We start from the raw sequence: 18,594 nt of genomic DNA, 5'->3' as shown, positions 1-18,594 counted from the left end.
GGCCCTACAGAACCTAACTACACCTTGTATATTGGTTTTAATGGGAAAATGTGAAGTCGCAATTTACAGGAGCACAACTACAACTTTAAGTGAAGACTTACTGTATTTATTAAAAGATCTTTGGTCAGGGAATCAAGGGATATGAGGAGCGGGCAGGAAAGTGGAGTTGAGGCAGAAGATTAATCAGGATCATATTGAATGGTGAAGCAGGGTCAGGCTGTATGATTTACTCCTGCTCTAATGTTCTTGTATTCTTATAGAACATTGGATTATGTTGAAGTACTGTTTTTCTCTCCATCTATAGAATTTCCATCTGATTGACTATAATTTATTAGTCCTCACCGTTATAGTGTTGGCACGCCGTCTTATAATTGCAGTAGTGAAAGAAGTAAGTTCTGCACAACTTTTGCTTTTGAGTAATGTTCACTTTCCAGAAGGGTTTGCATTAGCTTGTGTAGAAGTTTTTCGTTTTGTTCTGGTGAATATATTAAATACAATTTAACAAAGATTTCTACAATTATCAGTATAAAAATTGTACTTGATTATTTGTTTTTAAAATACCTTCATCAGGCCATGTGGTCCAGTGGATGCAAACAATTTCCTTCAAATTCCCATTCTTTCCAGACTAATAAAATGAGGTGGATCAGTCTCCACTGTCCTAGAAGGCAGTATAAAGCTGTTCGTAATTGGGCACAGTCTGCTCTAAACTGGAGACTTTGTTACGACTGGGATGGAAGGAGTGTGCAGTTTATCTAGCCCCACTCCCACTACTACTTAGCTTAAAAGTTTAATTCATTCACCAGAAAGGCCAATTATTTACCTTCGCTACTGTTACCAGGAATAAAAGAGACTTTAACCAGGTTTCTTTCAATAAACTCAGTATGATTGATTTATTATAAAACAAAAGTTTTTAAAACAAGTTGTAAGAACTGGTACACTCACAATTGTACCCTAGAAGTATAACTATCCATTTTTAAAAATACCCACTATTCCCACACATGTACGCGTGTGCGCACACACTCACAAACAAGCAAAGGCCAAACAGATTGGACCTCTGCAATGATGGGCTTTGGAGGGTAGGCTTTATAAAATAAAGAATAAAGTTTGCAGGGTTTCGATGCCGTTGATCTGGAGCTCCCTCGTATGAAGACGGACTGCTGGATCCAGTAGATGTCTGGAAGTTCTCACCAACGGAGCTTTGGTGTGGAGGAAAGTATAGAGCTGGATCAATTCTCCTCGCCTCAGCTTTTCAAGTTTCCAAATGGAAACAAGTTGTACTCGGATGAGGATTCCCTGGCTGCATGTTGATAACCACATGTGGAATTTTAGGCAAGGCATGGAGAGAGCGAGTTCGGGAAGCCTTCCTTTTCAGCTTATTTCCCAAAAAACAGTTCAAAACAGCAGGTTCAAAATGTAAAGCTTGCCTCTTGTTGTGTGATTCCCAGTAAATCACTAGCTTTTGCCTTTAGCAGTTTCTTCCCCATCAATTAAAGTGATTGCAGTTTAAAACAAACAAACAGCTCTTCCCCTTCAAGTACCATGCTGGCCAGGCAATTTCTTAGAAAAGGCATGGTTGTTGACAATTCCAAGGTGAATTTATGACCCTTCTAAAAAAAAATTCCAGGTCTGATTCCAAGTGTCTAGGTAATGCAATGTCTTTCAATATTTTAAAAGAAAAATATAGTTTTGAACGATATGATTCAAACAGCTTCATTTGGCCATGAGGGCAGGTGATGTGGAAATGGACATTCTAAAAATAAAGGTGCAGATTAAGATTTTATGCAGATTAGCATTTTAGCTAATTGAATACTGAGTGACAGTTTGGAGTTTTAAATTGATGATGCTCATGTCTGTACTTACCCAAAGTTATAATTTCAATAAAATTGTCATGATCAATAAGGACAAAATGCAGCCAATGTGCTACTTTTCAATTCTTGCTTCACTGCTTCTTACTGTTTTATTTTTCAGGCCTCTCATGGTGGTAAAATCTCAGTACCACAGTCTGTCATTTGTGTGACCACTCGATTTGTGGTTCTGACTGGAACAGGATGGAGTCTGTGCCGATCACTCATTTACCTTTTCCGAACATATTCTTTTTTGAACTTATTGTTCCTGTGTTATCCGTAAGTTGCCGATTTCTGAAGATTTACTGTTATTTCACAAAAAAGTAACCTAATTTAGAACAAGTACAGGCATTCATATAGCATTTTCCATGCTGGAAAGACATCCCAGAGCGAGTAACAAATTAGAATATGAAACAGATCAAGATGTTCAGAAAAAAATAGTTACAATTAAGTTACATGCATCGGGTTACAATGGGTTGAAAAGAGTTGGACTTTATGTTATGGTAAATGAACTTTTGTTTTCAACACCCTGTATTTATATAATACCTTTAATGTAGACGCATCACAGGAGTGTTATCAAACAAAATTTGATAACATGGATGAATTACATTCAATAGTCAAAATTTATAGGACTTTTTTTAAGTACTACAATGTAGTAATTCAAAGTAATGTAATGTGTTTTCATTCAAAAAAATACAACAGAAATCAGAAATAAATCAGACAGTGAGGTGCTATATAATGGAAATAGGAGTGATTGGTGTTGAGCTTTCCAGCGATGGTTCATGTCTGTAGTTGAATTTGGAATGAAGGAAAGACAGGGAACTTGGATGATAGCCGCCACATTCAGAAAATAATTTGAAAAGGTTTTGCCCTTGAAGTGCTAGAATTCCATTCCCCTGTGTTTCAAATTTGAGGCTCCACAAATTGAAAGCTGTCATTGTATGCCTGAAAATTAGCACCTTTCTAGCTGATGTAATTTGTCAAATTGCTACAATGCAAATTTGATTCAGGTGGTTGAGAGTGACATCTACAGCAATTACCAGATTTTCTCAAAGGATATCCAGCTTTGCCATTCATAATCTGCACCCCTATTTTAGTATCCAGGTTTTTAAAGCAGTGTTTTCAGAAGGTTACTTTAGTTTAATGATAACAGTACATTTCCAAACACTATGTGATCTTTCTCTATTACCCCAAATTCTTCAGCAAAAAAGAGACCTATTTTGTTTTCTACTTCACTATGTGTACATAACAATTGCCATCCTGGACCTAAGCACTTCCACCTCGCTACCCATCTCTTCACTGCTTCACTGTTTCACTCTTACTTCCTCCACCTCCTCCTTTCCTTTGCTCTTGTCAATTTTCTAACCCCCACAACTATTCTTTTTCTCTCTACAACTTAGGCTCTTATTCCCTACTGGGCTAATTCACAGCCTTCTCTTGCCTTAATTTGACCCACCAGTACACATATCATTGGCTCTACTCCAGAAGGCAGCCTCATTGCATTATGGTGTATTTCATCTGCATGGCGTGACCAGGCTTCTGCCATAAACTGATTTTTTTGCGTAAGAATTGGTGAAAAATTAATGATGATAAATTTTGCGATGAAATGATAGAGGACATGTCATGCTTATTGTTTGCAGGTTTGGAATATACATACCTTTCTTTCGACTGAATTATGATCCAAAGAAGTCAAATCTTCCACCATCTGTGGCTAACATAGGCCCCAATGAGACAGGAACAGCTGTTGGAAGAAGTAAAGACTATTTAACAGTTTTAAAGGAAACCTGGAAACATCATACTAGTCAGATGTACAGCATAAACACTATGCCAACCCATGCATGCTGCTTGTCTCCAGACTTGATTAGAAACGAAGTGGAACATCTGAAAATAGATTTCAACTGGCGCATAAAGGAAGTTCTGGTCAATGCAATGCTGAGTGCATATTACATAGCCTTTGTTCCTGTTTGGTTTATAAAGGTAAGTGTTGTGGACAGGGAAGGGGGGTTAATTTGAATTTCACCAATTTCTCCTCTCAACACCTGTCCATAAACAGAAAGGTGTTTTTAATTTGCTTCCTCCTTTATAACCGGTGATATATTTTCAAACCCCTCATCTTTGGTGTGATCCAATTTTCTATTAATAACACCACAGCAAACGCAAGGTAGGGTGAACTCAAAGGGTTAGTTTATTTGCACATACTCAAATGTGGGAGGAGGGTAGCAACATTGCCTCCTTTTCACTCATATGGAAAAAGAGATATAGAGAAAAGAAAGATATACAATGCAGAGGTCACAAAGAAAAGAAATATTGCTTCATGTGGGTTCAGAGCCCAAAATCAAAGTCCAATGAGATATTTCCTCATGGAGGTTGGTGAGCTGAAAATCGATGCAATATAATTCACTTTTCTGGTGGTGTTGACTTCACACAATGAGATAGGCAGGCAGAGATGAATCAGTCTTGTAGGCGTTGGTACAGAAGCTCCAGTAGAAACATTGTAGATGGGGCCAGGTATTCAATCTGGGCAGAGCTCCTTTTCTGTGGTGCTGTTGGTTAAGATGGTAAAATGGCAGACTGAAAATTTGCAGCACAGCAAGGCAATATTACTGGTTACACAAGCTAGAGGTCCAAGTTACATGACTCCCATCTCTCCACATTGTCTTTGACAAGGGATGTGTGTTCCTCATCTGGGTCTCTGGGATTATTAAATGCCTCAACCATTAAGAATTGAAAGGAAGGTTGCAGGGACCTTTTGTCCCAGCTGACAAATGTGATGTGAGAAGAAACTTATTCACACAACGAGTGGTTCGGGTCTGGAATGTACCACTTGAAAGTGTGGTGGAGTCAGGTTCAATTGAGACATTCAAGAGGGTATTAGATGATTATCTGATTAGAAACAACGTGCAGGGGTATGGGGAAAAGGTAAGGCAATGGCTCTAGATCATAATGCTTATCCAACAGAGGGTGGTAGTGAGAAGTGACTGAGAAGCATTCTGGGAGAAGTCAGCGCAGTCACCGCAACTCAGAAGGGGATCGAGGAGAAGGACCCTTGCACTCAACAGGAGGAAGAGCATCCAACAGAGGGCGGTAGTGAGAAGTGACTGAGAAGCATTCTGGGAGAAGTCAGCGCAGTCACCGCAACTCAGAAGGGGATCGAGGAGGACCCACTGTCAAAGAACGGAAGACTCAGAAAGGTAGTGCAGAAGTCCCCTGTGGTCATCCCTCTCTCTAACAGATATACCGCTTTGGATACTGCTGGGGGGAATGGCCTCTCAGGGGAAAGCAGAAACAGCCAAGTTCATGGCACCGTGGGTGGCTCTGCTGCTCAGTGGGGCGGGAGGAAAACAAGTGACAGGGCTATAGTGATAGGGGATTCAATAGTTAGGGGCACAGACAGATGCTTCTGTGGCCGCAAACGTGAATCAAAGATGGCATGTTGCCTCCCTGGTGCCAGGGTCCAGGATGTCACGAAGCGGCTGCAGGACATTCTGGGGAGGGAAAGTAAGCAGCCAGTGGTTATGGTACACATTGGTACCAACGGCATAGGTAAACTAAGGGATGAGAATCTGCAAGCTCAGTACAGGAAGTTAGGAGATATACAGGACCTCAAATGTAGTAATTTCAGGATTACTCCCAGTTCCACATGCTAGCGAGAGCAGGAATAAGAGGATAGACCAAATGAACACGTGGCTGGAGAGACGGTGTAGCCGGGAGGGATTCAGATTCTTGAGGCACTTGGACCAGTTCTGGGAAAGGTAGAACCTGTACAAACTGGACGGGCTACACCCAGGCAGAGCTGGGACCAGTGTCCTTGCAGGGGCTTTTGCTAGTTCTGTTGGGGAGTATTTAAACTAATGTGGCAGGGGGATGGGATCCCAGGAGTAGGATCAGATAGGTCAGATTCAGATCAGAAAAATTGAGGTAGAACATTAGCTAGGGACATTGTGATAGACATGGAATTACAGGAGAAGCAAAGTTTACAAAGTGTCCAGCAAGGGAAATTGATGGGGTTAAACTGTTTATACATCAATGCAAGGAGTATTACAAAAAAGGTAGATGAGTTAAGGGTACAGGTAGACACATGGCAGCAGGATGTCATGGCTATAACGGAGACCTGGCTAAAGGAGGGACAAAATTGGCAGCTAAACATCCCTGGTTATAGAGCCTTCAGACACGATAGAGTAGGAGATAAAAAAGGAGGGGGTTAGCACTAATGGTTAAAGAATCAATTCCAGTTGTGAGAAGGGATGATATACTAAATGGGTCAACAAACGAGGCTTTATGGATTGAGCTTAGAAATTAAAAAGGGGCAGTCACACTACTGGGAGTATACTACAGACTCCCAAACAGTGAAAGAGAAATAGAAGAACAAATATGTAGCCAAATTTCTGCTTGTAAGAACAAGAGGGCAATAATAGTAGGAGACGTCAACTATCCTAATATCAACTGGAATTCAAACAATATAAGGCACTGAAGGAGAAAAATTCATGCAGTGTGTCCAGGAAAATTTTTTCAACCAATTAGTGACAAAAGCTAGTCTTGGGGAACGAAGAAGGGCAAGTGGGTGAAGTGACAGTTGGTGACCATATCGGGGACAGTGATCACAATTCAGTTAGATTTAGCATTACCATGGAAAAGGACAGAAATAAGGCAGGAGTAAAAGTCTTGAACTAGGGGAAGGCAAATTTTGCAGAAATTTTCCTGTGCTGTACTTTTATTTGTTCTTTATACATGGATAGGATGGGAATAGAGGGATACGGACCCCGGAAGTGCAAAATGTTTTAGTTGACGGGCAATATGATCGGCCGAATCGGAGGGCCGAAGGGCCTGTTCCTGCGCTGTACTTTTCTTTGTTCTAAATGAGAAGGGCTGAGGTGGACTGGACAGCACTGCTGGAGGATAAAACAGTGGAAAACCAGTGGGAAGCACTAAAAAGCGAGATCCTAATTGTACAAAGTAGACATGTGCCCTACAAAAATAAAAATGGTACTGCCAAATCCAGACCTCCCTGATTGTCTAGAGGAATACAGGGGAAGATCAAACAGAAAAAGAAAGCGTACAATAGGCACAAAGAACTAAGCACTGCAGATAGCCTAAACGAATATAGGAAGTGCAGGGACAAAGTGAAAAAGGAAATAAGGAAATCAAAGAGAGGGCATGAAAAAAGATTAGCAAGTAAAGTTAAAGATAACCCAAAGATGTTTTACCAATACATTAATGCTAAAAGGTTAGTTAAGGAAAAAGTGGGACCTATCAGAGATGAAGATAGAAACTTGTGTGTAGATGCAGAGGCTGTGGGAAGGGTTTTGAGTGAATATTTTGTCTCCGTGTTTACAAAGGAAAGGGAGGATGTAGATATAGTAGTCCAGGAGGAACACTGCGAGATATTGGACGGGATAGTCATAAAGAGAGAGGAAGTACTCGAAGGGTTGAAATCCTTGAAAGTGGATAAGTCGCCAGGGCCAGATGGGTTGTTTCCGAGGCTGCTGAAGGAAGTCAGGGAGGAGATAGTAGATGGTCTTAGGATGATTTTCCAATCTTCACTAGGTACAGGGGAGGTACCGGAGGACTGGAGAAATGCAAACATAGTTCCATTGTTTAAAAAGGGATCAAAGGAAATGCCAAACAATTATAGGCCAGTTAGTCTTACATCAGTGGTGAGCAAATTAGTAGAATCAATCCTGAGAGATAGGATTAACTGTCATGTGGAAAGGCATGGACTAGTCAGGGATGGTCAGCATGGATTTGTTAAAGCAAGGTCTTGCCTCACAAATTTGATTGAATTCTTTGAGGAAGTGACAAGAAGGGTTGATGAAGGTAGTGCAGTAGATGTTGTGTACTTGGATTTTAGCAAGGCATTTGACAAGGTCCCACATGGCAGATTGGTCAGGAAAGTAAAAGCCCATGGGATTCAGGTAATGTGGCAAACTGGATAAAAGGTTGGCTTTGTAACAGGGAACAAAGGGTAATGGTCGATGGATGCCCTTGTGAATGGAAAGTTGTCTCAAGTGGTGTTCCACAGGGTTCGGTGTTGGGACCCTTGCTGTTTGTGTTATATATTAACAATTTGGACGTGAACGTGGAGGGCACGATTGGGAAATTTGCAGATGACACAAAGATTGGCCGAGTGGTGGATAGTGTAGAGGATAGTCATAATCTCCAAAACGATATAGATGGGTTGGTGGAGTGGGCGGTAAAGTGGCAGATGGATTTTAACATAGAGAAGTGTGAGGTCATACATTTAGGGAGGTCAAACAGTGACAGGGATTACACAATAAATGGGAATATACTAAGAGGGGTAGATGAAGTGAGAGATCTTGGCGTACAAGTACACAGGTCCCTGAAGGCAGCAGTTCAAGTAGACAAGGTTGTAAAGAAGGCATTTGGAATGCTCTCCTTCATTGGCAGAGGTATAGAATATAAAAGTAAGGATATAATGTTGGAATTGTATAAAACACTGGTGAGGCCGCAACTGGAGTATTGTGTGCAGTTCTGGTCACCACATTACAGGAAGGACGTAATAGCTCTGGAGAGAGTGCAGAGGAGGTTTACAAGAATATTGCCAGGGTTAGAAAAGTGTAGCTACGAGGAGAGATTGGATAGGTTGGGGTTATTTTCCTTAGAACAAAGAAGGCTGAGAGGTGACTTGATTGAGGTGTACAAAATTATGAGGGGAATAGATAGAGTGGACAGGATAAAATTGTTTCCCTTGGTGGAGAATTCTAGAACCAGGGGGCATAGATTCAAGATAAGTGGCAGAAGGTGTAGGGGGGATATGAGGAAGAACTTTTTTACGCAGAGGGTAGTGGCTGTCTGGAATTCGCTGCCCAAGTTGATGGTAGAGGCAGAAACTCTAAACTCTTTTAAAAAGTACCTGGATCTGCACCTTAAGTGCTGTAAGCTGCAGGGCTATGGGCCAGGTACAGGAAGGTGGGATTAGAAAGAGCACCTGGGTGTCCTTGGGCTGGCATGGACAAGATGGACCAAATGGCCTCCTTCTGTGCTGTAACTTTTCTATGGTTTCTATGGAGAGCCAATGCAGACACGATGAGCCGAGTGGCCTCCTGTGCCATTAAAATTCTGTGATTCTGATTCTGTGATTCAAACCAGTAGACTCTGGCTCGCCAACCTGCGTTATGAAATGCAGATGGCATTTGTATAGCTCTCTTTGAATTTGGTCTCTGCAGCCCACAAGGGGATTGTTAGTGTCTCTTCAGAGATAACGAGGTGCAAATTTCTTCAATACTGGCATGGTAGCTCCTTTTGTTCAAGGGTCACTTAGCTTCAGCCATTTTAAAAGATCTTTGTCCAGTTTTTAAAATTTTAGAAATAGCCATGAGGATATCTATATTTTATAAAAAGTATACAGTGTGAGGTCTTTGTCTCCCCCCAACAGTAAGCAATAAATATAAAATGCAGTGAAGTCATTTCTGAAGTTGCTGTCTCGGCAGCTATTCAGGAAGCATTTGCTCCACTGGCAGTATTTGTTAACAATGGTCCACAACTTTTGTTGAGGATCAAAAAAAAATTGAAAATGAGGAGTACAAAATCTTGGACCTTGGATGTAAATGTTGTTTTCATTTTCTGAAGTTAGGCTGCATTGTTAGTGCGTTAGTGCATGTTGCTTGCTAATATTTCACTAGAATCGTAATGTACCTCAACCAACTTACTTTGTGTGTTTGGGTAATTACTCTTGGCAGTGGATGGTGAACAATGTGGTGAGAGGGGAGGGCCAGGACCATCATAGCCCAGACAAATTCCATTTATGTATATTGTCAGCAAGGATCAAAGGATGGGAATCAGGGATAGAACCCTGATAAGTGTCTCTTGCCTTTGTTTCCTTTTTTAAATTTATTCATAGAATGTGAGTGTCGCTGGCTAGGCCAGCATTTATTGTCCACCCCCAAATGCCTTTGAGAAGCTGATGGTGAGCTGCCTTCTGGAAGTACTGCAGTCCATCTGGTGTAGGTACACCCACAGTGCTGTTAGAGAGGGAGTTCCAGGATTGTGACCCAGCGACCCAGTTCCTTGGAGGCATTGAAACTAGTTGCAGCATTTGTGACTGCCTTGGGTGAAATCACCTAACTCCCCCAAAAACTACAGACATTCCTGCACTATGCCACACAACTTATTTCTTCAACCAGCTAAGATATTGGGTGGCTCCCATTAAAATTAGTAAGAATAGTTGCTTATTGGAACATACCAAAACTAAATAGTAAATACATATAGTCATTCTATTACACTGTTAAAAGTAAATCTTCATCACAGGAAATTAGTCTTCTGAACTCAACTATCTTCTGATATATGTTGTAAGTAGACAAAACAGAGTTATGAGCAACATCTTTGCAATGTAACTTTGTCGCCTTTTTTGATTAATGCCTTCTGCAGTTGGATGGATTTGAGCTCAGTCACAGAGGGTTTTGAATACTGTTAAATAGTGGTTCATTATCATGGAATCATAGAACAGTACAGCACAGAATGAGGCCATTCGACCCATTGAGTCTTTGTCAACTCTTGAAAATGAACCCAGTTATTCCAACTCCCCTATTTAATTCTCGTGAGTGCCGAGAAATCTTTTCAGCTTTCAAAATATAATTTTGTATTTAAATCCAATAATATGAAGCCTGATTGTAGGCTTCTAATGCTCATAGACATTTACAGCATAGAAGAAGGCCATTTGGCCCATCGTGCCCGTGCCGGTCAACAAAGATCTGACTACAGATTTTCCCATTTTCCAGCGCTCGGCCCATAGCCCTGGAGGCTATGGCAACGCAAGTGAATATCCAAAGTGAATATTCTTAAATGTTACGAGAGTTTCTGACTCAACCACCCTCTCAGGCAGTGAGTTCCAAACTCCCACCATCCTCTGGGTGAAAATATTTCTCCTCAACTCCCTTATTAGCTTTCTAGTCTCACCTTAAATCACTGCCCCCTGGTTATTGACCCCTCTACTAATGGAAAAAATGCCTTCCTAGCTATCCTATCTATATGCCTCATAATCTTATACACCTCTATTAGGTCCCCTCTCAACCTTCGCAGCTCCAAGGAAAACAACCCCAGCCTATCCAATCTTTCCTCATAGCTCAGACCCTCCAGCCCAGGCAACATCCTGGTGAATCTGTTCTGCACCCTCTCCAGTGCAATCATATCCTCCCTTTAGTGTGTTGACTAGAACGGCACGCAGAACTCCAGTTGTGGCCTAACCAGCATTTTATACAGTTCCAGCATAACCTCCCTGCTGTTGTATTCTATGTCTCAGCTAATAAAGGCAGGTATCCCACATGCCTTCTTAACCACCTTGTCTGTCTGCCCTGCTACCTTCAGGGATCTGTGGATATGCACACCAAGGTCCCTCTGATCTTCAATACTTTCCAGGGTCCTACCATTCATAGTGTAATCCCTTGCCTTGTTAGTCATCCCCAAGTGCATTACCTCACACTTCTCCGGGTTGAATTCCATTTGCCACTGCTCTGCCCACCTGACCAGTCCATTGATATCCTCCTGCAGTTTACGGCTATCCTCCTCACTATTTACCACCCTACCAATTTTCGTGTCACCTGTGAACTACTTGATCATACCCACTACATTTAAACTCAAATTATTTATGTACACCACAAACAGCAAGGGCCTCAGCACCAAGCCCTGTGAAACCCCACTGGAAACAGACTTCCAGTCACAGAAACATCCCTCTACCATCACTCTCTGCTTCCTGCCTCTCAGCCAATTTTGGATCCAATATGCCATTTTGCCTTGGATTCCATGGGCTCTTACTCTCTTGACCGGTCTGCCATGAGGCACCTTATCAAAAGCCTTGCTAAAGTCCATGTAGGGTACATCAAATGCACTACCCTCATCAACACTCCTGGTTACCTCTTCAAAAAATTCGATCAAATTTGTCAAACACGACTTTCCCTTAACAGACCCACACTGACTATCCCTGATTAATCCATGTCTCTCCAAGTGCAGATATATTCTGTCCTTTAGTATTCTTTCTAGTAACTTCCCCACTACCAAGGTTAGGCTGTCTGGCCTGTAATTTCCTGGTCTGTCTCTTCCTCCCTGTTTTAATAATGGGACAACGTTAGCAGTCCTCCAGTCCTTTGGCACCTCACTTGTGGCCAGAGAGGATTTGAAAATTACTGCCAGGGCCCCTGATATCTCTTCCCTTCCTTCCCTCAACATCCTGGGATACATCTCATCCAAGCCTGCGGATTTATCCACTTTTAAGGATGCTAAACCCGCTAGTACCTCCTGTCTCACTATGTTAATTTCCTCTAATATTTCACAGTCCTCCACCCTGATGTCTATACCTGCGTCATCCTTTTCCATTGTGAAGACCAATGCAGAGTATTAATTGAGGACTGTACCCACATCTTCCTGGTCCATGCACAGATTACCTCTATGGTCCCTAATTGGCCCTACTCTTTCCCTAGTTATTCTTTTGCTCTTTATATATTAAAAATACTCCTTTGGGTTTTCCTTTATTCTACCCACCAATGCTCCCTCCTGCACTTTCTTAGCTTTCCTAATTTCCCTTTAAAGTTCCTCCTGCACTTTTTACTCCTCTAGGGACTCTGTCATATTGAGCCCTCGGTATCTGCCATAAGCTTCTATTTTTATCTTAATCCTAACCTTTATGGCCCTTGACATCCAGGGTTCTCCGGACTTGGTCCCCCGCTTTGTCTTTACGGGAACATATTTGCCCTGTACTCTCGCTATTTCTTCCTTGAATACCTCCCACTGCTCTGACACAGTTTTATCTGCAAGGAGCTGCTCCCAGTCCACTTGGGCCAAATCATATCCCATCGTAGTAAAATTAGCCTTTCCCCAGTTTAGAACTTTTATTCCAGGCCCAACTTTATCCTTTTCCATAACTATCCTAAATCTAACTGAGTTATGGTCACTATGTCCGAAATGCTCCCTAACTGATACGTCTTCCACCTGCCCGGGTTCATTTCCGAATATTAGGTCCAGAGTTCCCCCTCCCTTGTTGGGCTTTCTACGTACTGGCTAAAAAAGTTCTCCTGGATGCAACTTAATTTTGCTCCCTCCCTAACTTGCGCACTAAAACTATCACAGTGAATATTTGGGTTGTTAAAATCCCCTACTATTACTAACTTATTATTCTTACACTTCTCTGAAATTTGAATACATATTTGATCCTCTATCTCTCCCTGACTGTTTGGGGGCCTATAGTACACACCCAATAGCATGTTTGTCCCTTTTGTGTTTTTTACTTCTACCCATATAGCCTCATTTGATGATCCTTCCAGGATATCATCACTCCTCACAACTATAATTGTATCCTTGATCAATATTGTTATCCCCCCCTCCCACTTCTATCCCCTCTCTATCTCATCTGAATACCCTATAACCAGGAATGTTGAGCTGCCAATCCTGCCCTTTTAGCCAGGTCTCGGTCATAGCTATGATGTCATACTCCCACGTGCCTTTCTGTGCCCTCAGTTCGTCTGTCTTATTCCTCAAACTCCTTGCATTAAAATATATTCTATTTAGCCTTACTAAACTCACTTCTTCCTTCTCTATTAAAATCTGCATTAAAATATATTCTATTTAGCCTTACTAAACTCACCTCTTCCTTCTCTAGCCTATGTTTCCTCTGCCTTCCAGACTCACTTACTAACATTTTAATTTCTAATTCCATCTCAACTTCTCTCCCTCTGAACTACTTTTCAGGATCCCATCTTCCTGCCAAATTAGTTTAAATCCACCCCAACAGCATTAGCAAACCTCCCCGCGAGGATGTTGGTCCCGTCCCTGTTCAGATGCTGAATATTATAAAAAGAATTAGGTAAGTGTGCAGAAAAATTGTATTTCCTTTATTAACATTTAAGAAATACAGTAAAAAAATTCCCCAAATTCCAAGTTTAAATAAGCTGTTCGCTTTCAACTGAAGTTCAAAGCTGTCTCAGCAAACAGATAATTTGTCTTTTTACAGAAGTGTAAGCTTTACTCTTAACTTTTACTTGCTGTTCCAAACTGTGTTCTATACAGTAAAAATAAAACATCTTTTACTTTCTTTAGTAAAGGGAATGCTTTTATGGATGAAGTTGTTGTGTTGTTTTACTCTGTGTAAATTCACAAATATCTGAAAGAGCACCCTAAAAGAATTTTATCATTAAAAAGAAATAGTTCTGTAGCTATGGCAGCAGCATGTAAGTTTAAATATAGACTTTTATAATATCTATTTTTATTTTGCAATCTCATTGTAAAAAATATATCCTATCTTATACCATTTTATTGATTATAAAACAACCACAGCTTATATTTATGTAGGGCCTTTAACGTAATGAAGGGCAGAATTTTACATTCGGCGTGCAGGGGCGGGCCCAACACACCGGAACATAAAATGGCGCACGATGATGTCGGGCATATGTCCCAACGTCACCGCACACCATTGCGATATTTTGGTAGGCGGGCACAATATGAGGTCGGAGGCGCGCCCACCATTAATTAATAGGCCCTTTAGGCACCAACTGTCTTTGATCTTACACAGCCCGTGCGATTTTCAGGGCATCGCATGGGCGCAGTGGGTAGGCGGGTAGGCCACATTTTCAAAAACCTCATCCATGGGCAGGATAAGAAGGGTGAATGGGCTCGCTAATGCGAGTTGTTAGTACTTTAGATTATAACTTACTGCTGCTTGCTTGTGCGAACAGGACAACTTAATTTAGCTTCAGAGCTGCTTTGACAGAAATAACAGGCTTCAGTTCAGGACTCTGGGGCTTTCCAATTATCAGGCAGCCTTCCCTTACCCTTGGAATGGGGATTGCGATCTCCACTGGAGGCACTTCCTCTGAGGAGAAAGAGAGGGGCAGAAGGGAGAGGAGGCCAGGTGTCCCTATTCAGCCTCCAAGGGAGCGACGTGTGGGAGGAGAGGCGCAGGCACAAGGGGCCAGCAGGAACTCCAAGGCGGTAGAGGCCACAGAAGACGCCACTATCCTGCTGCCAGGGTTTACAGGCAGCAATGCACCTACCTCAATATGTCTGAGGTGCAATGCCGAAGGAGGCTCTGCCTCTCCAGGGAGACCGTGACCTCCATCTGTCAGATGATCAGCTCCAACAGTGTGGGTGGACACTCCATCCCAGTGGCGCTGAAGGTCAGCGGCCCTCAACTTCTATGCCTCTGGCTCTTTCCAGGGGTAAGTGGGTGATCTTTGTAGAGTCTCCCAATCAGCTGTCTACAGTTGTGTCAAGCTGGTGACAGACGCTCTGTTCAGGCGTGCATTGACTTTCATTCACTACCGCACGGACGAGGCCAGCCAGGCTGAGCGACCCAAAGGCTTTGCCGCGATTGCTGGGTCCCCTCGCATCCAGGGTGCAATCGACTGCACACATGTGGCCATCAAGGCGCCAGTGGGTGAGCCGGGTGCCTTCATCAACAGGAAGGGATTCCACTCCATGAACGTGCAGATAGTGTGTGACCATAGGATGCAGATTCTGCAAGTCTGTGCAAGATACCCAGGCAGCTCCCATGACGCCTACATCCTGAGACACTCCCAGGTGCTGAGACTCTTCAGTGCTCCAGCCCGACTGGATGGATGGCTGCTGGGCGACAAGGGCTAACCGCTCAAAAGGTGGCCCAAGATGCCTCTCTGTCATCCAAGAACAGAGGCCAAGCAGCGATACAATAGGAGCCATGCCTCCACAAGGATGGTGGTAGAGAGAACCATCGGTCTTCTCAAGATGCACTTCTGATGCCTGGACCGTTCCGGGTCCGCACTGCAGTACCCCCCAGATCGTGTCTCGGTGATAGTGGTTGCATGCTGCACTCTCCACAATCTGGCACTGGAAAGGGGGACACAGTGAAGGAAGAAGATGTTGACGCAGCTGCTCTGGCAGCAGACAATGAGTCCAGTAGTGAGCCCGAGGACGAGCACGCTCAGGAGAACGCTGAGGGAATAGACGCTGACCTGGGCAACCTCCAGGGAGGCAGAGACACCCAGGAGGCTTTGATCCAACTCTCCTTCAGCTAGTCTACCAAAGATGAACCACCACCACAAGCCAGGGCCGCAGGTTCCATACTCGATACCTGACAGGAACATTTGCTTGGTGAACAACACACACAATATGCCATTTCAATAAATTTCAATTACAAACAGGTCACTCATAACATCATGGGTTACCTTTCACCTGCAGAACTAATGAAGCACTCAGAGGCTTGTTGAACACAAACACATTTAATGGTGTGGTGCCCCTAGCATACATAAAAGAAATTAAATGGAAAGGTGTTCTCCATCACACCTACTCATAACTACCTTAAAAGTGGGGGGGAAAATTATCACCAGTGATAAGCCCATGTTGTGCTTTAGGTGCTTTATAAACTCCAATGGGCATAGGCCCAATCTGCTCAACCTTTCCTTATAAGATAACCCATACATCCCAGGATGTATGGAATCAGTCAAGTGTGAGAATGGATATTATTTTTAAAATATTTTTGGGAATATTGTGCTATTCTGTAAAGAAGGCTGGATTTCTGTGTCTCTGTGTGTGTGATTTAATTAAGCTGGGCAGAGTTGATAGGAGTCAGGCTGTCTGGGGATTTGGAAACATGAAAAGGATAAAGGTGTTAAATTTGAGGTACAAGTAACTAGGTTATATCTAACATTTGCATGTTTAGATAAGTTGAGAGGTTGTTTGAATTTCAAAGGGAAGTCAGAGGAACCAAGGAAAATGTTTGCATCTTGCAGGAGTCCATAGGTAAGTAGTAGCGGAGATATTATATTTTTATTGACCCAAAAGCAAAGAAAAGATGGAAACATGAAAGATCTTGTATTTGGAAGGGTTTGCATTTCAAAGGAGTGTGAGAACAATGGGACTGAGATGACTGTGGGTAGCTGTTTTTTAGCAATTGAGCTAGGTAGCCGTTAAGCTGGAGATGGCTGGAGCTGTTTGAGCTGTTGAGAAGCCTTGAGCTGCAGCAAGCAGTTTTTATTCTGAAGTGAATTCCATAGCAAAATGAAAGAAGGTGCAGGTCATGTGGTACACCTTTATTGAAGCTACAGCAGCCTGCCTTATGTGATATTATTAGATTCTACACTTAAATATCTATAAGGGAGTGTTGCCTAGAAAGTGTTTACTTGTGAGTTTGATCAAGTAGAGAGTTTTGAGGGAATGTTTTGTAAGACTGACCTTAATATTATAACTGTAATCCTGTGTGCTTAAGTTTTCTTTTTTTCTCTTGTTAGTATAACTTTTAATTTTTAAAAACTCTAAAATGCTACTGGACCTCCTCCTGCCATCTTCTCATTGACAGAATACAAAAAAAACTGTTGTGGCCTGTAAGCCAAGTTTCCCTCTGGGATTTGGTTTGCACAGCACGGCTGTGGCTATAACATGCATGAAATTTCTCCAAACTGTTTCTAATGCAATTATATCCTTAAGTAAGGAGGCCAAAACTGTACACAGCATTCCACAGATGTGGTCTCACTAAGGGCCTGGACAGTTGTAGCAACACTTCCCTATGTTTATGCTCGATTTCTCCTTGCAATAAATGCCAGCATTACTACCTAATCACTTACTATACCTGCATACTAACTTTTTGAGATTCGTATACCAGGAGTCCCAAATCTCTGTCTACCATAGAATCCTGCAATCTCTCTCTCTATTTAAATAATATACTGCTTTTCCAATCTTCCTGCCAAAGTGGCCAAGTTCACATTTTCCCACAGTGTACTCCATCTGCCAAATTCTTTGGCCACTCACTTAACCTAACTATATCCCTTTGTAGACTCTTTATGTCCTCTTGATAAATTACTTTCCTAGCTATTTTTATGTCATCAGATTTAGCTACCATACATTCAGCCCTTCCATCCAAGTCATTAACACAGATTGTGAATAGTTGAGGCCCCAGCTCTGGTCCCCATGGCACACCACTGGTTACAGCTTGCCAACCCGAAAATGACTCATTTATCCCAACTGTCTGCTTCCTGTTAGATAACCAACTCTTTATCCGTGCCAATATATTCCCCTCCTACACCATGAGCTCTTATTTTATGTAGATGGAGACTACTCTATCAGAGACTTGAGCTGGACTGCACCTCTGGCTATCTAATAATTGAAAAAAAATCTTTCCTGTCCTTGTGATGGAGAAGGAGCTATCCAGATAGTAATTTCTGGGAGAACGGTTTAGTGTAAGCATGGGAGTGGGGAGGGGAACCTTTAACACAGCTAGGTGGAGCGATTTTTTTTTAAACCACCCCCCTCCTCCACCCCCCCTCCCCCATTCGTGGGATTATGGACATCATTGGCACGGCCAACATTTATTCCCTTTCCCTAAATGCCCTTGAGAAAGTGGCACTGAGCCACTTTCTTTAACTACTGTAGTCTTTGAATGATAGGTACGCCCACAGTGCTGTTAGTGAGGGAGTTCCATGATTTTGACCCAGTGACAGCGAAGGCACAGCGATATAGTTTCAAGTCAGGATGTGTGTAGGAAAAGTGCATTTAAAATAATAAATGAGATGTATTGAATGAACTAATTAAATCTGAGGGTAAGGCCCCTAGTCTGGTGGATTGCATCCATGCATTGTAAAATAATCTAGGGAAGACATAGCACAGGCTTTATTGAAAATAGTTAATAATTTGTTCGAAAAAGGCATATTGTGTTATGAAGCTGGACTTAACAAAGGGGTTATGTTTTAAAATGTCCCCTTTAACTTGGGACAGTTTCTTAGACCAATACATTCTGGAACCAACCAGGGTGTACGATATTTTAGACCTGGTAATACGT

At 42.3% G+C, this 18,594-nt stretch overlaps 1 protein-coding gene across 2 annotated transcripts in view; it reads left to right on the top strand.

Annotated features, from left to right (window-relative positions):
* Positions 1 to 18,594, top strand: part of tmem39b (transmembrane protein 39B) — a 111,049-nt gene that overhangs the window by 67,915 nt on the left and 24,540 nt on the right. For both annotated transcript variants that reach the window (XM_078567507.1, XM_078567506.1), the window contains exons 4-6: positions 305 to 388; positions 1,969 to 2,123; positions 3,485 to 3,821. In XM_078567507.1, the coding sequence (XP_078423633.1) occupies positions 305 to 388; positions 1,969 to 2,123; positions 3,485 to 3,821 (576 nt within the window). The remainder of the gene's footprint in view (positions 1 to 304; positions 389 to 1,968; positions 2,124 to 3,484; positions 3,822 to 18,594) is intronic.

The sequence above is a fragment of the Cetorhinus maximus genome, chromosome 21, assembly GCF_964194155.1.
Source record: "Cetorhinus maximus chromosome 21, sCetMax3.hap1.1, whole genome shotgun sequence".
In the NCBI taxonomy this organism is placed as follows: domain Eukaryota; kingdom Metazoa; phylum Chordata; class Chondrichthyes; order Lamniformes; family Cetorhinidae; genus Cetorhinus; species Cetorhinus maximus.
The sequence above is the reverse complement of the archived record's forward strand: the minus strand, read 5'-3'. Positions and strand labels throughout refer to the sequence as shown.